Source organism: Python bivittatus, unplaced genomic scaffold (assembly GCF_059951505.1).
Source record: "Python bivittatus isolate LINGU-HERP-01145 unplaced genomic scaffold, Pbiv_v1 ctg000320_np1212, whole genome shotgun sequence".
Taxonomy (NCBI): domain Eukaryota; kingdom Metazoa; phylum Chordata; class Lepidosauria; order Squamata; family Pythonidae; genus Python; species Python bivittatus.
The window spans coordinates 8426234-8449992 of record NW_028277052.1 but is presented as its reverse complement, the minus strand read 5'-3'; the positions used below and the strand labels follow the sequence as shown (position 1 = coordinate 8449992).

General features: G+C 36.5%; 1 protein-coding gene across 1 annotated transcript in view; it reads right to left on the bottom strand.

Annotated features, from left to right (window-relative positions):
• ARHGAP32 (Rho GTPase activating protein 32) overlaps positions 1-23759 on the bottom strand; it is a 152922-nt gene that overhangs the window by 55734 nt on the left and 73429 nt on the right. The window contains exon 5 of the mRNA XM_007425400.4: positions 9163-9249. Coding sequence (XP_007425462.1) covers positions 9163-9249 — 87 coding nt within the window. The remainder of the gene's footprint in view (positions 1-9162; positions 9250-23759) is intronic.

Genomic DNA, 23759 nt, shown 5'->3' with positions numbered 1-23759 from the left:
AGAAAAATAAAATACTACAATGTCATTTAATTCATTCATCCATAAATGCATGAGGACTCTGTGAACCTCACTGACATTCTTCCATGAATAATCACGTTTTCACTTAACTAGGCTTTGCTAATCAGTTTCAACTTCTACTTAAAATTCCTTAACTTATTCTATAATATAGTACTTTGACTGAACACCAGTATATCAAAATATAATCTGGGCCACCTTAATATGTCAAATTAAATTAATTCCAGCACCTCTTTTTTAACAGAAAAGGAAATGTAAGCCAGCTAGTTGCAAAATCTTTGAATGCTAAGATATTAGAATTGAAATTGGCATGAATATTCAGGAGTTATTCAAACTTAGTAACAACAAGGGCACCAAGGGCATGAAAATGATACATGACACCACAAGTAACATCTTCCTTGAAGTCTCTGATATCTGAACTGAAATATTTATGCTAGTTGAGGAAACTATTCTGCACATGAAACATGAACACTAGTTTGATCAACAATATTTTGGGGGAGATGCAACATCAAACAGGAGATCTCTCTTGAAAACTAAAATACTATCATGAATAGTATTTCAAAAGCTTCCAAATCCTATCAAACACCACAGACAGCCAGAAAACAAACAAACAAATTAGGAAAGGAATTTAACACAAACAATAAATTTCACACTCATGTTTCGGATTGTGCATAATAAACTACGGCAATCTAACTAAACAAGGTCTCTTAGGCAGCGGTACTTTACTAATGCATTTATTCTACACCCAAATCTGGATGCTTTCTTTCTACATGTTAATTTTTCAAGCCAATCCTTTGGAAATATATTCAACTGTAGATAAGTATCCGAACAATATGTTTGCCGAGGGAAATTATGTTTTAAGAAGCTGGAAAGGAACAAGAGCACATAAACAGGTAACAAAAGAATAATAAAGGGTTTCTAGCATTCAAAATTGTAGTGCTCAACTATTTCTCTTGATTAAATCTGTTTCTGAATGGCAGGATGAAAAATATACAGCTTAAGTCTCTGGCTATTTGAAAAGAGATTTGCTGCTTTCAACACTTTATTACATTCCAGTCTCTCTTTACAGCTTCTAATTTAAACAATTTGCTATCAGTCACATTCCATGTGAAATATATAAATACAATAGGTCAGGGAGGGAGGGAAAGAGATTGAGATAAGTGGTGGCATTTCTGATGTCAGAATATTGAGTGCAAAAACTGGACATAAATCTGTACCATGCAGCACTTTTTAGTAGCACTACATTTGAAATACTTAACAGCCAAAAAATGAAAACTGCTAAGGAAATGGATTTGTATCTCTTTGTGGATAGGTTGTGAACCATCTACCAATATAATTAATGGCTTTCTCTCCTCTTGATGACAACATCTGCTCTTCAGTGTGTCACTTACTGGTTTAATAGCATCTTTCATCTATGCATCCTGAAATTATTTAGAGTTCCTCAGTGCCAATAACTTTATTTTACTAAGAGCATGACTGTTTCAGAGTGGCAGATAGGTTTACTCAAGGTCACTGAAAAAGATACAGCAATGTAACTTTTTAGGTTAATAGGTACGCTGCACTGAGAACGCTCAGCCAGATATACTGTTAATCAGCAAAGCTTTCCTGTTCTTTATAAGCAATTGCACTGGGATAACTTGTTACTGGTGAGTTTACTGTAAAGAGAAGAGAGGAAGTTTTAATCACAGCAGCTATGAAGACTTCTCTAGAAACATCTGAGAGCAGGATCTTTTCATATCTACCACTGATGACCTTAGGTTCCAGAGGAGCAAGACCTTCTGTTTAGTGCTAAAAAAGTAAAACACTGATAACCATTCCCCATATTACCATGGATGATGCATTAAAACCTTTAGTTGAGAACGATCTCCACTGACATTTTGTTGCATTTCCATAATTTGAGTACAGCCTCTCCCAGTCTGGTGATCTTCAGATAATTTAGGCCCAAAATTGTCATACAAAAGGCCATGTTAATTAGCAATTCTGGCAGCCATAGCTCAAGTGCCTTCAAAAAGCACCAGTTTGTGAAAATATGACCTAATATGAAATAGTATGAAACCTGTTAGGTGGAAATAGAACAAGCAAGGTAACTTTTTCATTTGGTTGAAAATTTTGAAGCATGGGAACCCTGAACAGACTGTCCAGAGAATGTGTTTGATTTAAGAAGACATTATCACCATGTCTAGAGTAAACCCTAAAAGTCTGAACAGTAAAAGGTCATCTAGAACCAAGCTGCTACGAGACAGTGTCTTCTCTAGATAGTTGGGCAGCTTAAATATTCAGGATTTGCACAAATTCACATCTTAAAATTCTAAACACTGCCTCCAAAAGATTATTCATTATAACAAAAATTATGGTTATTACTGTAGGTAAAGCAACCAATTGTACCTGAAATACAGGAGCAACATATTCTGGGGAAAAAAAGATGGTGCCAAACCTGTTTATTGCATGCCCAGATTCTCTTGAAAGTTAATAGTTCTAATTATAGGCATCAAAATGAATAGGCATTAAAATAAGATATCCTAAGAAACAGCAGTATGACCTCACATACAGGTTGTCCCCAGTTTAAGAACACGTTCCATTCCCAAGGTCCGTCCTTAAGTCAAATTTGTATGTAAGCTGTTACAGTACTGTCGTATAATACTGTATAAGTAGTATTGTGTATTTAACTCCAACCATTGTGTATTTAACTCAAATCACTGTGTATTTAATTCAAATTTTGTTACAAAAGGCTCCATTCCTAACTATGGGTCGTCTGTAACCTGGGCATTCTTAATCCGGGGACTACCTGTACATCAAATCTGTATCTCACATAGTCAAACACTCCTACAAGTCTAATTTACTGTATTTCAGAGACAGAAGGGGGGAGCAGTAAAGCCAACCTACAGACCTCAAGCAAAAATAATAAGAGTTTTATCAAGTCTATTTCCAGTTAGTTTTACTTAGGCTTACACTGTTGTTGCTACTATCATTACAAGTAAATTATTTATATATTATTATTAAAAGAAGTTTTGTTCGGTTTGGAACTTCGCTTTTGCTGGCTTGGCCACTGCTACAACTGTTCTCACCTTAAGAAATTAGTATACTTCAGCATTCAGCAGCTCAAGCCAGGCATGTTTTATTTACCTCAAATTAGCTTATTTGGCAGACAGCCAGGTTATTACATTGCAAACATTCCAGCCGTGCAGCCTTTCCAACTCAGAGGAACATTCCTGCTCGTTTACTTCACAGCTACGCCATTGGCTATGCTCTTGGATGGTCTGCATGTTCGCAACCACACCTGCAAGTCATGCTTTTCCTTTATTCTGGAATGTCCCATAACTTTTCAACATAGACAGGTAAGTTCATAGTCACATTGTAGCAAGCAAAATAAAATATAGTAATAGTGCACCGGTGCTATTCTGTAGCTATAGTAATTATCTTACTCAGCTATCACCTTCACATTCCAACAGAAGCAATTTATTTAATAAATTGTATTCTGACAGTCAACATGTCATCATGCCTTGCTTTTCCTCCATAAGCTGCCATAATTTCACAGCAAGGAAGACAAGAAATCTAAAGGCAATTTGCAGTTTTTTAAAAAAAAAAAACTTTTATAAAAGATATTGTAATGTAAACATTGTAAGTATATTAGAAAGCTTCAGTTTAAATGCTCTCGTTCCAGAAAATGTACTATTATTCTGTTAAAGACAATGCTTGGACAAGCTTGAAGCATTTAAAAATATATGCTACACAGAGATCAGTGGCTGTTTAACAATGAATGTGTTTCCCACATGTTTTGAACTGAATGCTTGAGAGTTACTTTATTCTCTTATCTTACTGCCTTATACTCTCAATAATGCTAATGTAAATAATCCTACATTACAGCTGGCTTTCTGTAGCTTTCTATAGCTGGCAGAGTAGTGTAAAAAAGATTATTTACATTACTTACATAGCCACAGAAAGCTAGCTATGATGTTTTATAGGACAGAATTTCATCTTTATACAGCTGATAAAATTGTATCTTTTATCTTGTTAACCAAATCATACTGAAGAAGATAACTAATTTTCTTATTTACGGTTGTAATATTTACCAACTTGAATCTAACATCAAATTAGTATAATAATGGCCCTAGAAGTATTGTTTGAATCATAAATTAATTTTTATTTTATTTAAGGGAGCGTCTGGTTTGGAATGATTTACCTGTTCTCTAAGATGATCACTAATAACACTTTTTTCTGATGGCTCCATTTTCTGATATTAGGTTGCCTTCTCTATCAAGGCATCTCCTTCTAGAATCCTTGCTTGGCAGTCCAATTGGATCAGTCTTAGGGACCAGGTTAAAACTAATACATTTGTTTAGCCTTTTATTGCTTATACTTTTATTACTTACAGCTTTTCGATTATTATTTTGATCCTACTATAAAGGTACCTTGAAAAGGTAGAACTCATTTAATACCATCTCTGTAACACACTACAACCTACCCAAAGGCTTCTGCACTGGACACACTAGAAAAACTGCAAGATAAACAAACAAACAAATGCTCCTAAAGGTGACCCTGTGCAAGGATACCTTGGCATACAAAAACAAAGAGACAGGAATGTCTTCTCCCTTATGTCTTCTACCTTCAAACAGCTAAATAATTACAAAGAATGAAATGTATTTATTTCAAGAGAAATTTTTCAGGTTATTTAAAGCAAAAGAATGATTGGAGCTTTCCCACTGGTTACAAGCCTTACAACAACCATAAAGGGCGTGCCATTTTTCCCATCAGAGCGAGGTAGCTCCTCATGAACATGCAGCAAACCACTTATGAAGCAGCTTGCAAGCCTAGAAAAGATGTGGCTCCTTTGAGGATTCGAAAGGAAGAGGCTCCATGCACACTCCCGCACGAAACAACTGTCTTGGGGACTGTGGCTTATTTATGTCTAATATTGCATTGATGGTAGAAGAGAATCAAACTGGAAACTGATTTTGAGTTCAGTTACAGCTACTACCAGGAAGAAAGCAATAACGAACCACTTCTGTTTTGGCCAAAAAGCAACAACGGGGACATGTCCATGCAGTTACTGACTTTGCCTTTACCTTCATACCTATTATGTTATGGTGGGACTCAGTTTGGTATAACCTTTCTCTCCAATTTACAGTTAAACACCACCTTACTCCATGATAAAGAACTGCCAAGGTACATCATTCACTGAAACAGTAATTGCTAGCCTTTTGTCTGGTATCTCAACAGAACTGCCTAATATCTCTTCAGACTTAAAAGGGAGAGAAAAACCAAGCTGGAACAAATGGCTGCAGTTATCAAAGCTAAAACACTGTTCAGTGTGATGAAAACAAGGAAAATAAATCTAGCAAGCAAGTCTGACCTGAAGTTTAGCTTAGCTAAGAAACAGAAAAGCCTTTAAATGTGCAGCCACTGCAAAGAAAATACAGAATACATGAAACAAACAACAGATGTGCTGGAGATGTTTTGTCCATGTTCATACACTGTAGATTCGTCTGTGAAAAAATAGATGTTCCATATTTGGGCAACTACAGGAGAAATAACTAATATGGCAAAATTGGCTAGCCAATAAATTAATCCCAAATTTACTTCTTAGCTATTTAATTCCTAGACTCGCCTTAGCAGAAACTATTTCCCCCGGTTTTCAATATATAATTATATACCACTTTCCAACCCAATTTAATCCTCCAATGCAAAGTTCAAACATTACTGTTTATCAGTTTGGTGGTGGTGGTGGCGGTGGCGGTGGTGGTCGTGGATATCAGAACACTTCTCACCAAGCAGCTTATCCATAGGGTCACTTTTGATAGAATGCTAAAGGTGACCCTGTGCAAGGATACCTTGGCATACAAAAACAAAGAGACAGGAATGTCTTCTCCCTTATGTCTTCTACCTTCAAACAGCTAAATAATTACAAAGAATGAAATGTATTTATTTCAAGAGAAATTTTTCAGGTTATTTAAAGCAAAAGAATGATTGGAGCTTTCCCACTGGTTACAAGCCTTACAACAACCATAAAGGGCATGCCATTTTTCCCATCAGAGCGAGGTAGCTCCTCATGAACATGTAGCAAACCACTTATGAAGCAGCTTGCAAGCCTAGAAAAGATGTGGGTCCTTTGATGATGTATGGGGAAAGCAGGAAAAGGAGTAGAATTTCTCACTCATATCCAATCTTAGGTGGTGGAGTGGAAAAACAATGTTGTCTGGTTAGTCAAAAGCCCTTCTCATTTGTTTCAAGCAACTCTCTGATGATAACTTAAATATAGCATGTTAACATCAAGAGAGAAAAAAAATTAGGAAAACTCATTATGAACTCTCTCCCCCTTCCCACCTTTCCCCTCCCCCGGAAAAAAGGAAGGTATTTCTGGACCACTAATATTTAGTGGGACTAGAAGTCAGAGAATTTCAAGTAGGTCATGTTAAAGGTGGAGTGTGTGAAAGCTGTAGATTTTTTAAAAGTCTACTTATCAGCTACAGACTAAGTTGATAAATTGAAGTGCATTCAGCAAGCTACTCACTGAAGGGAAAGAAACAAATTTTCCAGTCCAGAAGTTTTAAACGGCTATTGCTAGAATGACTCATTTCTTTTGCTTTCTACAATGCTCCTCTCATTTGCAACAAAATGCTTCTAAGCAGCCAGAGCCTCTGAAAAGTACATGGATATATGCCAAACTAATAAGCTAATTTCTGGGCCTAATTTAACCAATGACACTCTTTTGCTAGCACACTTGGTTTTTAAGAAGATTTTATATATTTTGATGACAAGCCCAAGACTTGTGTTTAGGTTAAATATTCACGTTGATTTCCTTTTGTGAATAGGTGGCCTTTTTTGCCCTGATGTAGATTACTGCTTCAAAAGTGGCAGACATGTTGACTAGGAGAATGTCAACTTTTGTCTCTATTAGGAACAACAACATTTGCTTAAGGCCTGGCTACAGATTACATATCAGCCCTAGCAAATGGGCATTGTATACACATAAACAGATTTTTTTCCCTCTCCTACAAGAGGAAGTGTGCTGTAATTAATCAAACTTGCTGTATTCTTAGAAAGGTGTTCCTGGGACAGATAATATTTAAGTTTGCCTCAAATCAAGTTCAATACAGCATACTATGTGTATTGGTTATTGATAACTGGTCTATAAATAACAAGAATGCAGATAAAATCCAAGATAGATGAAGAACACCATAATGAATCAGCTAAAACTGTTAAAACAACCTTTCTGTTAAAATCAGCAGAGCTTAAAACAGTCCTCTCCAGAATATCCTTTTAAAAAAAGTTGAGAAAACTTCATAGCAATATAAATATTAGAGGAAGAGGTGGACTAAAAAGAAAATCTGGCAGATGAACAAGAAGGCGAAAGAATATTCTGTAATTGGAACTACAGTTCAGAAGACCTCTTATGATTAACCACTAGGTATATCTCAGTGCCTGAGCTCAGGGGTATGCAGAATATTGCAGCTCAAATCCACAAAGGCCTTTATAGGTTAGCACAAATATTCAAATTCTCTGCCCTGTAGCACAAGGATTAAAATTCTAAACCTCTAAAGCTGTTTTCTGCTTCCAGCATGAACTGTGAAAGGCATGCATTTTCAAGGTTGCAATTAACGTCCTCTGAGATTTTCTCATCTGCGAATTAATAAAACCCACCCTCCCTCTCAGGTGATGGTTGTGTTGTCCTTTCTCTACGCCAGTCATGGCACAGAACATGGGAGCCATGCCTTGCTATATCATATAAGGAGAAGAGACCCCCCCCACACACACACACACCAGAACACCTTTTGCCCTTGAAAATTCTGACTAGAATTACTGTGCAGGTTTACATCAGATACAGAGATCATGATGAAGAACTAAAAGAACTCTGTTTCTTTCCATCAAAGAGAGATGGAAAAGAGTACATCCTAAACTAAATTCCAGCCCTGACTATCTCCTTCCAGCCCTGGTATCTCTTTTTTTGACTTGGATTTTACTGAATGTATCTGGGTTTAGCAATAAGCTTATTCATGTTTCCTTTTCCAATATTCTCAGGATGCTGAATTCACAATCCCAAATTCCACAAATAAGATAATTGTGAAAAACCATAGCCCAGATAACTCTACTTGACTTTCTCACACTATAGCTGGATCTCTATTTATTAGACCACTGTGTGTGAGTGTGCCTAAATACCAGATTTGCAGAAATGTGGGACTTTTTAACAGCTCTAAAAAAAATCAGATATGCTTAACATTTTTACCTCAGTACTATCCAGTTAGAGCCAATGCATATGAATCCAGTTGGATGCAATAAAACTTTATCAGCTATTTCATGCATTTCAAAATTTTCATTTTCAGTTGACAAAATTGAGGCACTGTGGTTTCTATGAGATGGCCATGAATATTCAGACTTTAAATAACCATGAAATCTCAGCGTCTTCGCTTCTCCTTTGGGCATTTGTATATGTATACATTATATTAATCAACAAGGTTTTTTTTTTGGAATATACATATTGAATAAAAATGGACAAAGAAAAACTTCAGACATACTATACAGACTTAATAAATATTAAATAGTCAATACATGACTTCTCCCATTTCAAAACAACGTTATTCCACCCCCACCACCCCCATCCCCAGTTTGTTAAGACAGCATGAGATACAACTTTCCTAAAGTTTATGATAAGGAGCAAATGTGGTTTAATCCACATTTTTTATTTTTAGTCTCCTAATCACAGAAATAATTCCTTTCTGATTTATCTGCACCAGCAAGAGAATGTTAAACTTGAAAATCAAACTGAAAGACATAAATGCATCAGGTATAACCAATCCCATAAGTATACACTCATCTCTACCCATCAAATAGCTTTGTTCAACATTATTAGTTGCAAATTATTAATAAGTTAGCATAGGTTGTAAAAACATATTGACTAAAGCCTGAACCATCACTTCATTGGATATTAAGTAATACAATTTAATTTCTCACTATATGCAGGTCCAATAAAAACAAATCTGTGCTTCCAGGAGAAGTGGATCCAATTTAGTAGTTACTCAGAAGTTTTGTGAAGCCCAATATTAACTTCACATAATATAAACAATGGGAAATGTGTGAGAAAAAGAATCACTCAAGCATCATTCAGCTCATGCATTTTCATAAAATCAAGGGAACAGGAGTCATATTATTTACCTGACAAGAGATTTGTACTAGGTAGACAAGTTCCTTGGACTCACAGCCATTTCTTGTTACTTCATTCTGTTCCTCCGGGAGTGAAAGCTATTCCAAGCAACCAGCAGGGTGGGGGAAGGGGGGGTATTGAAGAAGGGAGAGACAGAAAGACTAGGTCAATTAACAAAGATAAGCCAAGCATATAAAAAGTAGAACATTTAAATCCAACTTGCTTCAAAATGCATTTTATATCAAAGAAACCATATTTGTATTTATGTTTATATTTATATTTGGTTTTGGGTTTAATAGATTGGAAACATTCTACACTCAGGTATAAATCCAATAACATGCATCTTGCTAAATCAAACTTCTTAAAAAGCCAGTACAGTACAAGTAAGTTTTAGAAGTTAAAATTCCTAGTAATCAGATGTTTTAGTACTAGATTCATAGAAACATTGTGACAAATCCATCAATATTCAAGGCAATCTTCTATCTAGACATTTAATCATCTTTAAAGATTAAATAATAAAACGTTTCCAAATGCCAATATAATTTTTAAAAAACTGTAACATGATACTTTGTAGCAGAATTCAATAAATGTAAACAGTCTTCTGAAATGCTTTATTCAAGCAATCAGGTTTCTGGTAAGAATTCTCCATCATCTGTGGTGGGTGAGTTGGAAGGACCGAAGAAAGGCAGGCATAAAAGAAGGTGTATCCAGTCATTCTAAGCTCTGTCTCTCCCAGAACTACTGTCCTACTGATTATATAAATTTTCATCCTCATTATAATTTTTATTTATATGTTGCTTTGCTGCTTAAAAGGCATTTAACTTGGATAAAACATTGTAACAAAATATCTCAGTATCCTCAGTTTACCAGTTCTTACAGGCCCTGGACTGGCTCCAGGTGGCCCATTCAATCCTGCTGGAGGTAAGGGATTGTAAAATGGTTTCCTATCACAGGTCTTCCTGATCTATGATATATTCCCACATATATATCCTTTGCTGTCCTTCGCCATGACTTTTGGCATGATCTCTAAGCCCTTTGGTCTTGAGTTTTTGCTTCATCTCAAAAGTTCTAATCTACTCCTGGGCTATAATTCCTCCTGTGTTCTAACTTCCCAATGTAACTCCTGTTACAGGTCATTTCAGACTGATACCTGGGACTTAGCATGACACTAACAAACAGTAAGGTATGAGTCCCCCATTGCAGGGAGATGGGCGGGGATAAGTCTATGTATAAATAAAAATATAAAAATATAAATAAATATGAGATTATTCCTGTTTGAATCATTTGCTTTCTGTGGGCATGCAACTGCTAGTAACATTCAGCCAAAGTAGAAATGAATGGAAAGGTTGATACTTTATCTGGCAATAATATCCTATTCCATCATGTAGTATGGAATTTTATATTTTCCAAAATGGAAGAATCTAAGCTTGCGAGTCAGCATGCCAAACAAATGTTCAGCTGGCACTAAGATGAATCTATAAGGAAAAAGCAAAACAAGTGCTTTTGGATTAAACAGAATGACCAAACTGAAGCTTAATCCAAATAAGACTACTGATGTACTATGAGTGGGGAAACCTGTTAATCTGAAAGGGGATTCAACTGAAGCTGGATGGAGTTGCAGTCCCATTTATGCAGATTCACAGTATTTTTAGATTTGACCCAAGTTGCAATCTGATCAAGGGAAAAACAGCCTGAGATTGTTCAGCCCTAATGCAATTAATGCTTGCCAATCACATGTGGTGCTGTGCATTGTGCTGCCTTTCTAGATGATTCAGAAGCTTCAACTGAATGTGGGGAGCTCAAAAATACTGCAGTGATTTGAATCCCCCATCAACTAGTTACAAATTGCCAAATATCATCTATACCATATTTTACCAGCATGACACATGCCATTCAATACTTCCTGCTAAGAATTTATCACATTCAGTATAGATGTCTATCACTATTACCTCTTCCTACTGCAACTCAATGGACAACGTATCTTTTTCTCCAGTTGAGAAAAAAATGTAGGCTTCCCATTTCCACAAGCAGAAAAGTGCAAGTGGCTTTTTATTGCCATGGAAAACTGTTTAATGGCTGACAATCCAGCCCAGTTAAGATACTAAATGAACAATGGCTGTAGAAGAGCAGCTGGCGTTTTCACACAAACTGTGTAACAGATATTACCATCACAGTAAAGACAGTAATGAACTGCCTAAGGAAACTAAAATTGTAATCACATTCTTAACTGAAAATAAAGGTCACACCACAAGGCATGTTACACACAATAATATGCAGATAATCCTGTCCTTAAAAAATATACCACAAAGAAAGCATGCAAAGTACCAATCCAGGAAACCATTTGTGGGCTGCAGAGGAGTAAATTTTCCTGCCTTGATTCTAGAATACCCACACACATACCCCACGCTATTAAAAGAATGAGGGGAAATATCAAGCTTGTGCAAGATTTCTAGAGGCTATCCAAATGCCAACAGAGAGACTGTTCAGATTGAATGATCTCTCAAATGAAGACATTTAAGATAATCAAGCAAATTCAGTTTCACTGCTACAAACACAATATTCATATATTGGGTGCCCAGATGATCAGGCTTTTCTGCAGGCAATCCAATACCCTGATAAAATCTCCCCTGGCCATTACACATTTGTGACATGCAGAGATTTGGGGGTTCATGTACTATTTATGTACATCATCCACTATGCAAGTTGGCATGAATGTTATGTGAAAGCTGGGACAGAAATTTAGGATACACGAAACTGCCTTTTATCAAGTCAAATCATAGGTCCTTCTACCCTGACACCAATTTCAACTGAGAGCCAGTAACCTTTCTACACATGGAGACACTTCATTACCGAGAATCCATCACCACTGATTGGGACTGCTGGAGTTACCATTCAGCAACATCTGAAGGACTGCACACCCTAATTTATGCAAACTGGCAGGATTTTTTTATCTGGATATGTTAAGAGGTTGAATATATTATCTTCCACATGCAAAGCATGTGCTCTAAATCACAGAGCTGTAACTCTTCCCTAATTTAAAGTTTCCTTTACTAGATAAGGTCAAGCTCTAGTTGATTACTGCATCCAAACCCACAGCTTGTCAACAAGCTATTACCATTGCTAACATAGCAAATAAACACTGATCTGTTCCTAACTAGGGAGGACATTATGCAAAACCAAGGCATGAATGAATATCCAGCCAGCCTTGAGCGACTGGGCGCTATATTTGAACTAGGCCTGTCAAAAAGATTACAAAATACCAACAGAATTTTGTTACTATGAAGCTGGCCCTAATTTTATGATGTCTCAAACATAAAAAACAGCCATCTTCTTTGACTGCTTCCTTGTACAAACCCTTCTGGGATTATTCTACTTCAGATAAAGGAAAATAAAACGTTTAATGCTTTCCCATGTAAAAAAAGAAAAGAAAAGCAAAAATTCTGACACATCTACAGTGGAGCAAAGCTGTTACTTCTCTCCAGGAGAAATGTGGTAATTCACATAAAGAAAACTCCTCTTGGGGAGTGAGGAAACAATATTAAAAAACACATTTCCTACAAGCGATCTGGAGGAGCCAGAGATTAGTTATAGCCCAAGAAAGACTTGTGTGATTTTACAGAACCGGTAGCTCAGCTCTGGAAGAAAGACAAGAACTACACCTATGAGAAACAAATGCCACACAATTGTTTCAGATATTTACATAAACTGTTTCCACAGTGTAAATTTAGGAATACTTTACCAATCACAATACTGGAAAAGCAAAGTCACTGAAAATAGAATAACTAGTAGATGGAAGTGGGGTTTTACAACAGAAATCATTCTGACAAAGCTTTGCACATTTATGAATACAAGATCTATTAAGCAATGAATACCTGAAGATTAGGGTAGAACTGTGTGTATGTGTGTGTGTGTGTGTGTGTGTGTGTGTGTACACAAAGAAATAAACGGTGGAACCAAAAGAGGTGATGAATTTCTCATCATTGCATTGCTTCACAACACATTTTTGGAGAAGATTTGAATAAATGGTTGCCTAAAGGAGCAATACCTGCGCCTATATCTCTACATCAGCTGCCCTCTCTTTACCATCTGAATCCAGTCATTCTTACTTATCATTCTTTAAATGCCATTAACCAGGTTTCTGAAGGGCCTTTTCTGCAGTGGTCAGGAACAGGTTTCATTTGGGATGTGTCAGGTCTTATGTTTGCTCAGGCATTCCCCTGAATGGAGTTTAATGCTCTATGCAGGGCAATATATTAACTGTTATTGTACGGTGGTTTTTATTATAATGCTTATGCTCTACTTTTCATTCTATCTATATTTCTAAGTCATCTTGGGATACTTTTTACTCTTAAAATGGACCTAAAATATTTTAAATAAGATCAATTATGATCCTCTGCTCAATCTTTAACCTCAAATTTCCGCAACCCAAAGAAGGTTTTCTCTCTCATCCACTCTTAACATATGGCACACAAGGGCCTTTTTCTCGCTGCCAGCTTTTTTTCTACACCACACAATCTGAAAGCAATCAAGGTTTTTAAAATCTCAACTCCAACAGAAACACTGAAACATACAGTACGTCAAAGTTTTCCTGTAGCCTGCTTCCAACAAACTTTACTTTTATAACAGTGCTGCCATATACAAACGTACAGGACATATGCATAATGCATTCTGTATCAAATCATGTGGGTACTAGAAACGAAAGTAAATAAAATTATATGTAAAAATACTATTCCTTCTAGCTGGTTTCCAAATGCTGTCATTTCTTTGCAATTTAAGAAGACTGAAATTGTTATTTGAAGCAATATGAAATACTGAAATTAATTTTATTACCTCTATATTTTATCATAACTTTGATTATAGGCACCAATTTTACAATGCATCAAAAATCCATCATCAAAAGGTTAATCTTCAAACTGAATAGAGGAAAAGAAAATGGATTTCATTTTTCCCTCAGTTTTTGCAGCTGAGGTTCATATAAAAAAAAAAACTCTTGCTACTACACTAAGTAATAGCACACATGGAAGTTAATAAAACCTATTGATTCTCTTAAAAGGCACCTTTAAATGCTGCCACACTCAAAATATTTCCCTGCTGCTTCTATCGCTAAGATCTTTTGCTGTGAAAAGATTTCTGCCCCAAAGATGCTTTTAAAAGCAACCCTTCCCATCCAGTCTACACTTATCCTTGCTACAATGACCAATTATTTCCATGGCTGGAATTCCAACCAAGGCCTATGAATTCTAAGGCTGTCCTTATTTCCCAGCAACTAATTGAAAAAACCTTCCAGGCATCAGCTCCGAAATGCAAGAACTCCAGCGTGTCGTGAAATCAAATTAAAAACCTCACATTTCATTTGGCTGCCCCTTTTCCTAGTTCCAATGTCCCTTTGGATGAACATACCTATGAAGAGGGACAGAGATGTCCCTTGGTCCCCCAGTTAGCCTTTTCCACATTGCCCACTTCATGCTGAATTTGTGCTGTGGAGAAATCAGTGAAGTTCCTTTCGTTTTCTCACTTGTGCTCTTGCTATGAAAAGGTCCTGCAAGATGAACCATGTAGCCTAACGAGTGCCAAGAGAAACAGGGGAGGGAGGAGATGCACGCAGGACAGTGTTCAGGCTAGGCACTCGACTGGCTGCCACAATTCAAAAAGCAAAATAAGCAATAGGGAACTACCATCCAATGCCTGGAATAAAAGGACCATCTCATTCTGTTTCACTTCCAAGGCTTGCTTCATTTCTCTTGATATTTTCCTGCTCCATCTTGCAAGCCAACGAAATCCCCCTGAAATCATAAATGCTGAAGAGAGTGCAATTGAGGCCAGTATTCTGAGCCATAACATCTAACCGGGGGGGAGCGGGGGGAGCAAGCACTACTGCTGCCTCACAGATTACTGGAAAAGAAATTAATAACATTGGAAGGTCAGGTTTTTCTGCTGCTGAAATCCAAACAGCTGCCAGAAACAGGATCTTCCAGAATATGACCCAATTGTGATAATATAGCAGTAACAGTTCACAGAAAATATTTTAGCATGACATAACTAAAACTAGAAAAATAAAATCAAGAACTGAAAAATCAGTATATCTCACGTGTAAAACAAAAAACAAACCCTTTGTTTCCCAACATGGACACAATTTGTCTCTTATTCTTATTAACCAAAGCCTTGTGGGAACTCAAGTGGATGGATTAAATTAATGAATGAACAAGAATACTAGGGCATAAGCACCCCAGAAGAACATTAAAAACAACAAAAACCCAAGAGCCTCCCAAAAGTTTGCCTTAAAAAAAAAAGGGATTTTAAATCCGGCACTAGAAAAATACAAAGCACCAGATACAATTTCCTGAGCAACCTATTCCAAACCTGGTCCCACTACTGACATGTTCCTAACTATTCTGATCAGATAGCAACAACTGGACGTAAAAAAGATTAAAATATCCAGGGAATTCTGATCTTTTTTATGTCCAGTTGTTGCTATCTGATCAGAATGATTTAGTTTCCCTGAACGTAGCTAAATTTTGTTATACTGTCTGCAAAATTAGGCAGATTTTGACTGTCCACTGATGACCCCACCAATCTGTAAATATATTATCATGTTCGGTTCACTTCATTTAATGTATTGTTAATGTATTTCAATGTATTTTAATGTATTTTTATTTGTAATTCTAGTCTGTGACCGTAATAAAGATGATGTTCCTATCTAGAGTCACTATCCACCACCTAGAAGAGTGGTGGGACCAGAAGAAAGCTTCTAAGGCAGACCTGGATACACAACCAGATATACTGCATGGATATTTTCCTTTCTTTCCTCTAACATTATACATTCTCCCTAATTAAATAATTAACAGAATTAAGGTTTATCTTTTAAAAATCAAACATCAGATGATTTACAAAGCAGAAGCAATAATCTAACCAGCTTCATCTCTTTCTGTGTTGAACAGACTTCTTACTTGAAAAGGACTTTTATGATCTGTTTTACTGAGTACTCTCATACTTCAAAAAAGTTGTATTGATCTACTGCCATTTATTCTGATTGTTCAGCAGCCTAATGTACAGCTCTGTAAAACCCTTTCATAAACAATTACTTTACAGAATAAAAGCAATTCATGAGACAATTTAAAAGACTGAGAAAATCTTAAAAGTCACTGGACAGTCAAAAAGTCTTAAGGAGATACTAAGGAAGTTTCCTTAGACAGAATAATCTAACATCAGGTAGGCAAACGCATGGAGGCATTCTCCATCACATCCCACTAAACTGCAAAAGATGAGTGGTGGATTTCTAGGAATGGGACCTACAGACAATATACCAGCTCCTTTGATGGGAAGAGAGCAATTCTTCAGATACTCAGGCCCCAAGCTATAGAGGGTGTTGTAAAGTGACCACCAGATATTTACACTGTGGCTGGCAGTCCCCAACACAGTTTCAGAGCTATTGCTTGGGCTGGTTTTAATTAGTAGCCTAATATCTGCATTTTGAGTTTTAAGATGTCAAAGTCTTCAAACCCCAAATATGCTGCCCTCTTTATCCATCCAGAATTTCATAACTGTGATTTAAATGAATTTGCCTCATTTTCGTCTAACAACCAGTTTGGGAAGATATAAGCAGAAACATGGAGATAAATTTAAGGTCACCCAGTGAATTTCAGAACTGATCTTTGTTTTTACCCACCTGCAAACCCATCAAATTACAGTTTTCTATCTATTAGGGCACCCTGGAATATTGGGGACCTATGGCTGATCTTTTCCATCAGGAAACAGCAAAAATGCTTTTTTCCCCTAATATTTCCTTTCCCAAAGTAGCAGTGATGGACATATATAGTGGCTGTATGAAATTGCACATTTTAGAAAACCATCATCACTATCAGCAAAAAGAAAAAAAACACAAGATTAGTTAGCCGTTTTTTCAAAGTTTCAGACTTACAAAACTGTATAAAGTTAGACTTGGGAGGATCTACCCCCCATCCGTTTACATATACACTCCCCCCTCCCCCATTACCAGAGGTGAGCCTCACCTTAAATCAGAATTTGATTTCTCTGGGTATAAATTAAGGTTTGGTATTAACATCCAGGAAATAGTTAAATCAGCTCTGAAGTGGTTGCTAGGTTACAATGACTTCTTTGTAGAAATTTACTCCAATGAATCCATGCTGTTATCTTATGGATCATCTAAGAATGTTACTCCAAAAAGATGTTAAACCAGACAAAATAATGTTTTTTTAACAAGTTTTACTTGTATATTTCTTTAAAATTCTAAATTAGCAATGACATATAAAGTAACTCCCCAACTCACAATGATCTTTCTGTGTGGGTGTGTCTGTGCATGAGCATGCTCAGATATTTATGTATTTGAAAGGAAGACTAGTCTCCCCACCCCCAAAAGCAATTTAAAAAGAGAGTAACATCTCTGGTTCGTTGAGAATATGGTAACAGAGGCAGATGAGTATTTTTCTGTATAATCTTCTTTGAATTCAGAATCACTTTATTACTGAGTAAAGATGGTGAGGGTATGGGTGTGTGTTTACATACATATACAAAAGAGACAATGCTGAACTTCAAAAATCTAGATTAACCAGGAGATCCCCCAGAGATCTAAAAACAGCCACCGTACACGTCTTCAGACTCTGAAATCTTTTTTTTTTTTTGCTTTCTTAAGTGAGCGTTCATTTCTTCCCTGCTAAATCCGCATGACTCAGAGATGCCATTTCAGCCTCAAACCTAAGTTTAGCCACATCAAACTGAACCAGAATATTTCAGAATATAACTCTGGGGTGGGGGTAGGGTATCTAGTTCCTCCTAGTTTCAGTGCTCAAACTACCCTCCATAATTAAAATGAAATATTAGGTTTACCCACATGGAATAATTTCCAGGTTGAAATCTTATATATGTAAATTCAAAAAAATGTGCTTTATAGAAAGCAGTACTTGCTCCCAAAGAAATGCATTTCATATTGGGATACTAAATATTTTCTCCAATTATTGACAACTGGCCTCTGATGAACATTTACCTTAAGTAAGCCCCTACAAACTCAGCCAGGCATTATTCTAAATATACAGGCTTCACAGCATGATGTACATTTATTGAATTAATTGGAATCTCAATTACCACATTCAGGATTTGATCACCTGTCTAGTTTCCACATTATGCTGTGACCAACTGCAAATTTTCAAGCCACAACTGTGATGCTGAAGTGAAGATTAACCCATTATCCCTTAATTGACTTCTGAGCCTTAAGATATAATTGGCGATTAGTTAGGGAACCAGCTGTATTTGGAGAAGTGATTTTATCCTCCTCAGATTTCTGCTCAATGAAAACACAAGTCTGTATTCTCTTATTAGGGAGCAAACTCTTAGTGACAACTAAGAAGCTGTAGAAACAGAGAAGATTACACATAAAAGGTACGGCCTCATTTATCAAGCTTGATCTGATGATTTCATAGACAGGTCCACGTATACTTTTTAGCAGAGGTTTGCAACTGCCTGCTCCCAGGATTTTTTTTTTTTTTTTTTACTTCCAAGTCTAGCCTATGGTCCTGGTACCTGATGACCTCCCATCCAAACACTACTCAGGTCCAGATGTCTGGGGGAGGTATGGCAAACTGAAGACAGCTCTGCCAAGTGGAGCCAATGACTGCAGCAAAGACCAAGGAACAGGTGAGTAGACCAGTTCCTTGGAACCTCTCTGGATGAGCAGAGGACAGGAGATCACCCACATGTGCTCTGAACAATGCTCCTTGTGAGAAGACCGCACGACAGCAGCTTTCCATGGGTCTGAGCACTAGGAGACAATTGGTTCAGCCATGTTGTTTATAACCGTGGTGGAGCCTTTTAAAGGACACTTAGATTTGCAAACCTCACTTTCTAATCACTTTCAGAAGTTGCCTATTAACCATCTTAAACCTATTAGAGACCTTCAGAATGACAAGGTTGAAAAGTCTTCATTGGGTGAGTTTATCTTCAACTCTGAACAAAAGAAAAATTATAAGCTTAAGAACTTAAAGAATTTGAAATAAACAGCAAAAAGCTAAATGATTTTCATCTAAGAAAGCTATAAACTACATATAGAAAGCTATAAATGGATTAAGGGTCCAGGTGAATTTGGAATGCTGACTTTTATTATAAGATTTTGGAATTAACTACAAAAATAGACAGCTTCTCATGGGAAACAGACTTATTTTCGCTATCCTAGTTATTGCAAATCATAACAAAGGTAAGTGATGGCTTTAGAAACTGGACAGTAGAGGGGACTAAAGATTCTAAGCAGAAGAAAAAAAAAATACAACCCTGTTTTTAATGTCAGTTAATACTGGGACTTACAAAATGATACAAAATGTTATAACATCAGAAATATTAGAAGAGATCTTTAAAGAATCTTTGTTAATTCTTTAACAAAGAAACTATGTTAATGAAGGAATTACAGATGTGGAACAAATTTTATCTGACAAGACAGAAAGTACTAAAACTACAAATGACAGGCCAAGAAAATGATTTGGAAAGGGCGTTTTACTGGACATACAAAAAAACCTGGCTGAAGTTTTAAAAATTAAAAGGGAAATACAAATGATAAACCAAGAGAATGACCTGGAAAAAATTTTCTTATCAGATCTACAAAACAGGCTTGTTAAAACCTTGAAGAAATCTGTGCAATGGGATAAAGAAGAACTGGAGAGAACTCAAATCCTACAACCATATTTGATTGAATTAAAGATTAAGACTATCAAAACAAAGGAATATAAAGTTGGCTTGTTTGATCAAGGTTAACATAAGATTTTTTTTTTTTTTTTTGCAATGTTCTGGCAATTCTTTATGGACCTTTTGCTGACACCAGCGTTGAAAAGTTGATGTTTTATGGGTTTGTTTATAGATAAGGGTTGGGAAATGGGATGAAGAGTTATCTGTTTAACCTTATAGGGGGAATGAAGAGTTATTAAATTTGTTTATACTTGTTATGATGAAGGTTGGAAGTCACTTCTTTATTTCTTTTCTTTTTCTTCTTTTTCTTTTTTCCTGCACTTTTTATTCTTTCTTTCCATTCTCTTCTCTTTCTCTAAGTTCAGTTTGTATTAGTTTTTACTATTGTAATTAAAATACTTAATAAAATTATATCCAAATACTAATTAGGTCTGATCCTGCTTAGCTTTTTGAGGTCACCCAAAGTTGCCTAAATGGCTAGCTGCCACCTAGCAGATATAAAAGCCTACAGCCAAAAGTTAGCTACTGATTCAAATCAATCATCCACTGGGTGCTTACTGGAACCTTTCTGCATCCTTCAGTGACCACTGAGACCACCCCTCAGATAACCTGCCATTCAGAACTAAATTCCCTGGAACTGATAGAAACAAAACTGTGAGAGGAAGTACTTCTCTCCTCTCTGTGAGAGGAAGTACTTTTTATAAATTTTAATCATGTATTTATTGTTTTAACTTGATGTAAACCACCCAGAGTCCCCCACTGTGGGGAGATGGGCGGGGATAAGTCTATGTATAAATAAATAAAATAAATAAACTTCATTATTAGCAAACTTTCAGATAGAAATTTGTCAGTAGGGTAAGTATCAGCAACACTGATGGATTTCAAATCCTGTCAGTTACCACTAGAATGGCCAGTGGTCCTGGATGATGGGGAACTGGACTGCAATTATCAGGAAGCAAGCCTAATTTCACAAGATTCCCACTGTCAATCCCACCTAATGAGGAACTACATTCAGATATTTTAAACCAATATAAGGCAAAGCAAGTGCCAGGATTTTAGTAACAAATGAGAAATCATTAGTAATTCAGTATTTAGAGCTCATGAATAAATGAATCACTCTTAAAATAGATCACTATCCCACTGAGATTAGATAACAGAACATCCTAAAGTATCAATGGAAATTTTGTTTCTTTACATTGTAGTCCTCTGACTTAACCCAACAAATATCTGGGATCTGGAAGTCACTTACAACCTAGCTTTGTTTTCAGGTCTAGGGTTAGGTGTTTGTAGAGCCCCTGTTAAATCTTTTTGAATGTTAGGAATGTTGTTTTAGCCTGGGCAATTATGTTTTAGTTAGTTGTGTTTTTATCTTATGTATTGGACATATTGTAAGCCACCCAGAGTATTTCTGGAGTCAGGCAGCCTTAACAAATCAAATCAAATCAAATCAATCAATGAAAATCAATCTAAAATCTTGATACTTATTTTGTCCTAGATAAAGCAAACAGGCAATCACATTTATTGATCCTACATTTATTTCTTCTATCCAGTCATTTGATTCATTCTGCCCAAAAGAAATTTGGTTCGTAGATATTAATGTTACCTATTTGCAAGATATTAAAATATCAACATTATGCTATCTGCTCACTTCATGTTAACCTGCATGACCCTTCATCTCTCTATATCCTATATATAATGTTAACTTCATCTTGCTTTCTTATTGCTACTGACTTTATGCCTTCATTGGCTTCTAACATAATCCACTTTGCCTCACGTTCATCTTGCATCTTTGTTATTGATTACAATTCTAAGAGACGTTGAAAGCCAAATGAGGTGAAAGGCATGGGATGCGTATATACATACTTATGCAAACAAACACTCCATAAATCATTTTATCCGTGCAGCTTGCTCAACATGGAGGAAATTATAGCCCATGAACTAGCCCTATTTCCACTGGAAATATTATTCAGATTTCAGCAGCCACATATATATGGTCCTTTAAAGGAGGAGGATCTGAATGACACATCTGTGGGAGTATGTCTACAGGGCATGCTTAATAATATTTCTTTGCCCTTGAAAGGTGTCAGCCAAAATTGCTTATTAACATGACTCTTTGCACTGAGGAAAAGAAGCATCAACTGGACATGAAAAAAAAAGATAAGCAGGTAAGCAGAATAATGAATGCAAAGCAATATGCAGAGGTAAGATGCAGGATATACGCCTGCTTATCACCATGACAACAATGCTTATGTGATGACCAATTTACTATTTCTGTGGTACTGCTTTCCATATTCACCAAAATTCAGTACCAGAATTCATTTAGTATATTAGCCATACAAACAAAGAGAATTTGCCACTCTCTAGAGTCTAAAATGTTTTGTTGTGCTTCACAATGCTGTATAAGATGCATCTCCAAGAGCTATTAAACTCTTAAACCTCTTTCCAGCAACTACATCCAGCCAGTTACCGGCTCCCATCTACAGTAATAGCAACTTTCCATCACAAGGGTCTAGTAGAATCAGTGCAAACACTCTCTTGATCCTCTCTGAGGTTAATTATTGTCTCATCACTATGGAAACCAAAATTCAAGGAACACTGTCAGAAACCTATCACCCCCAAACTTAACCCTGAAGCTCGCAAAATATGCAAAGATACGTTCAGGTTCACAAACTGAATCAGCCAGAGAAATATAATTAGCCATAACATTTATCTATATCTATATCTATATTTTGTGGCACAAAGGAAGACAACTGTTTGAGACCTTTATGAAATAAAGAACACCCACAGCAGCTCACCACCATGAAGAAAAGGCAAGCTACATTTCCCTTTATTCCTTTTGGCTGTTCAAGAGTCACAGAAGACTTTCCTTCAAAAGGGAACTTGTCAGTTCATCCTGAAAGAGAATGCCTGCCATGAAAGCTTTTAGCAACTACATAAAGCTCTCACCTAGTCCTTGTCATTGGATCGTGGCTATTAGTACAAGTCACCCACAAAAACAACTTCTTATTCTGCTCAAAGTAAGTGTTGATGCCAAAGCAGCACCTCAATTATTTTTCCCCAAGCTGATTAATGCATGTAGTTCCCCATATCCCAACAGCTTCTTCTGGGGAAAAGCAGCCACTGCCAGTCTAGCTTCAGCAACTGTGTACAGAGACTTAATTTACAAAAGCTTTGAGGACATTCAAGTTGCTTCCATATGCCTCACCATGTCCCTCAGAACCAGCAGCATTTTAGAGAAGAACGTTGCTAGAAGGGTCAATAAGGGGAAAGCAGTTGACTGGCTGCCAACAAAACAGTAGGGATAACAGAATAAAACTCTGAGAAAGTCCCTGGTGCAAGGAGGACACAGTGGCCTCATTCACATATAATATTAAGCCAGAATGGTTAATATACTTTATGAAGCCAAAAAGCAGTCAATCACATTAATGGTTTAGTATCCACAAGCACATCAAGCTGATACGTAAAATTCTGAAGAGACAATCTCAATCTGAGATAGGCTGCCACAGTATATTTGCAAAAGATGTAATACCGAAATAAACTGATTTACAATTTCTATCACCTCCCAACCCACCCAATAAACCCAGAACAAGTTGCATGTCCAGCACTTATTAACACTTCACGTATTTAATGGTCTATAAAAGGTGAGTGGCAGCATGACCTTCTTATACTAAATTTTGCCTATCTGAAAGTTATCCCCATATATCATAAGCAGCATATAGGAACTCAATCCCAGCAACAAATATTTGATGACAAGACTTAAATCCTGACTTTCTGTTGATGTTTCAGACCTGTCAACACTTGCTATTTTCACATAAATTATTATTAGCTGGCTTTGCAGAAGTCACTGCAAATGAATAAACCTTTAGTTCTCATTAAGGAAGAAGATAAAGCATTGCAGACAAGGGCTCTAAAAAGCTATGCA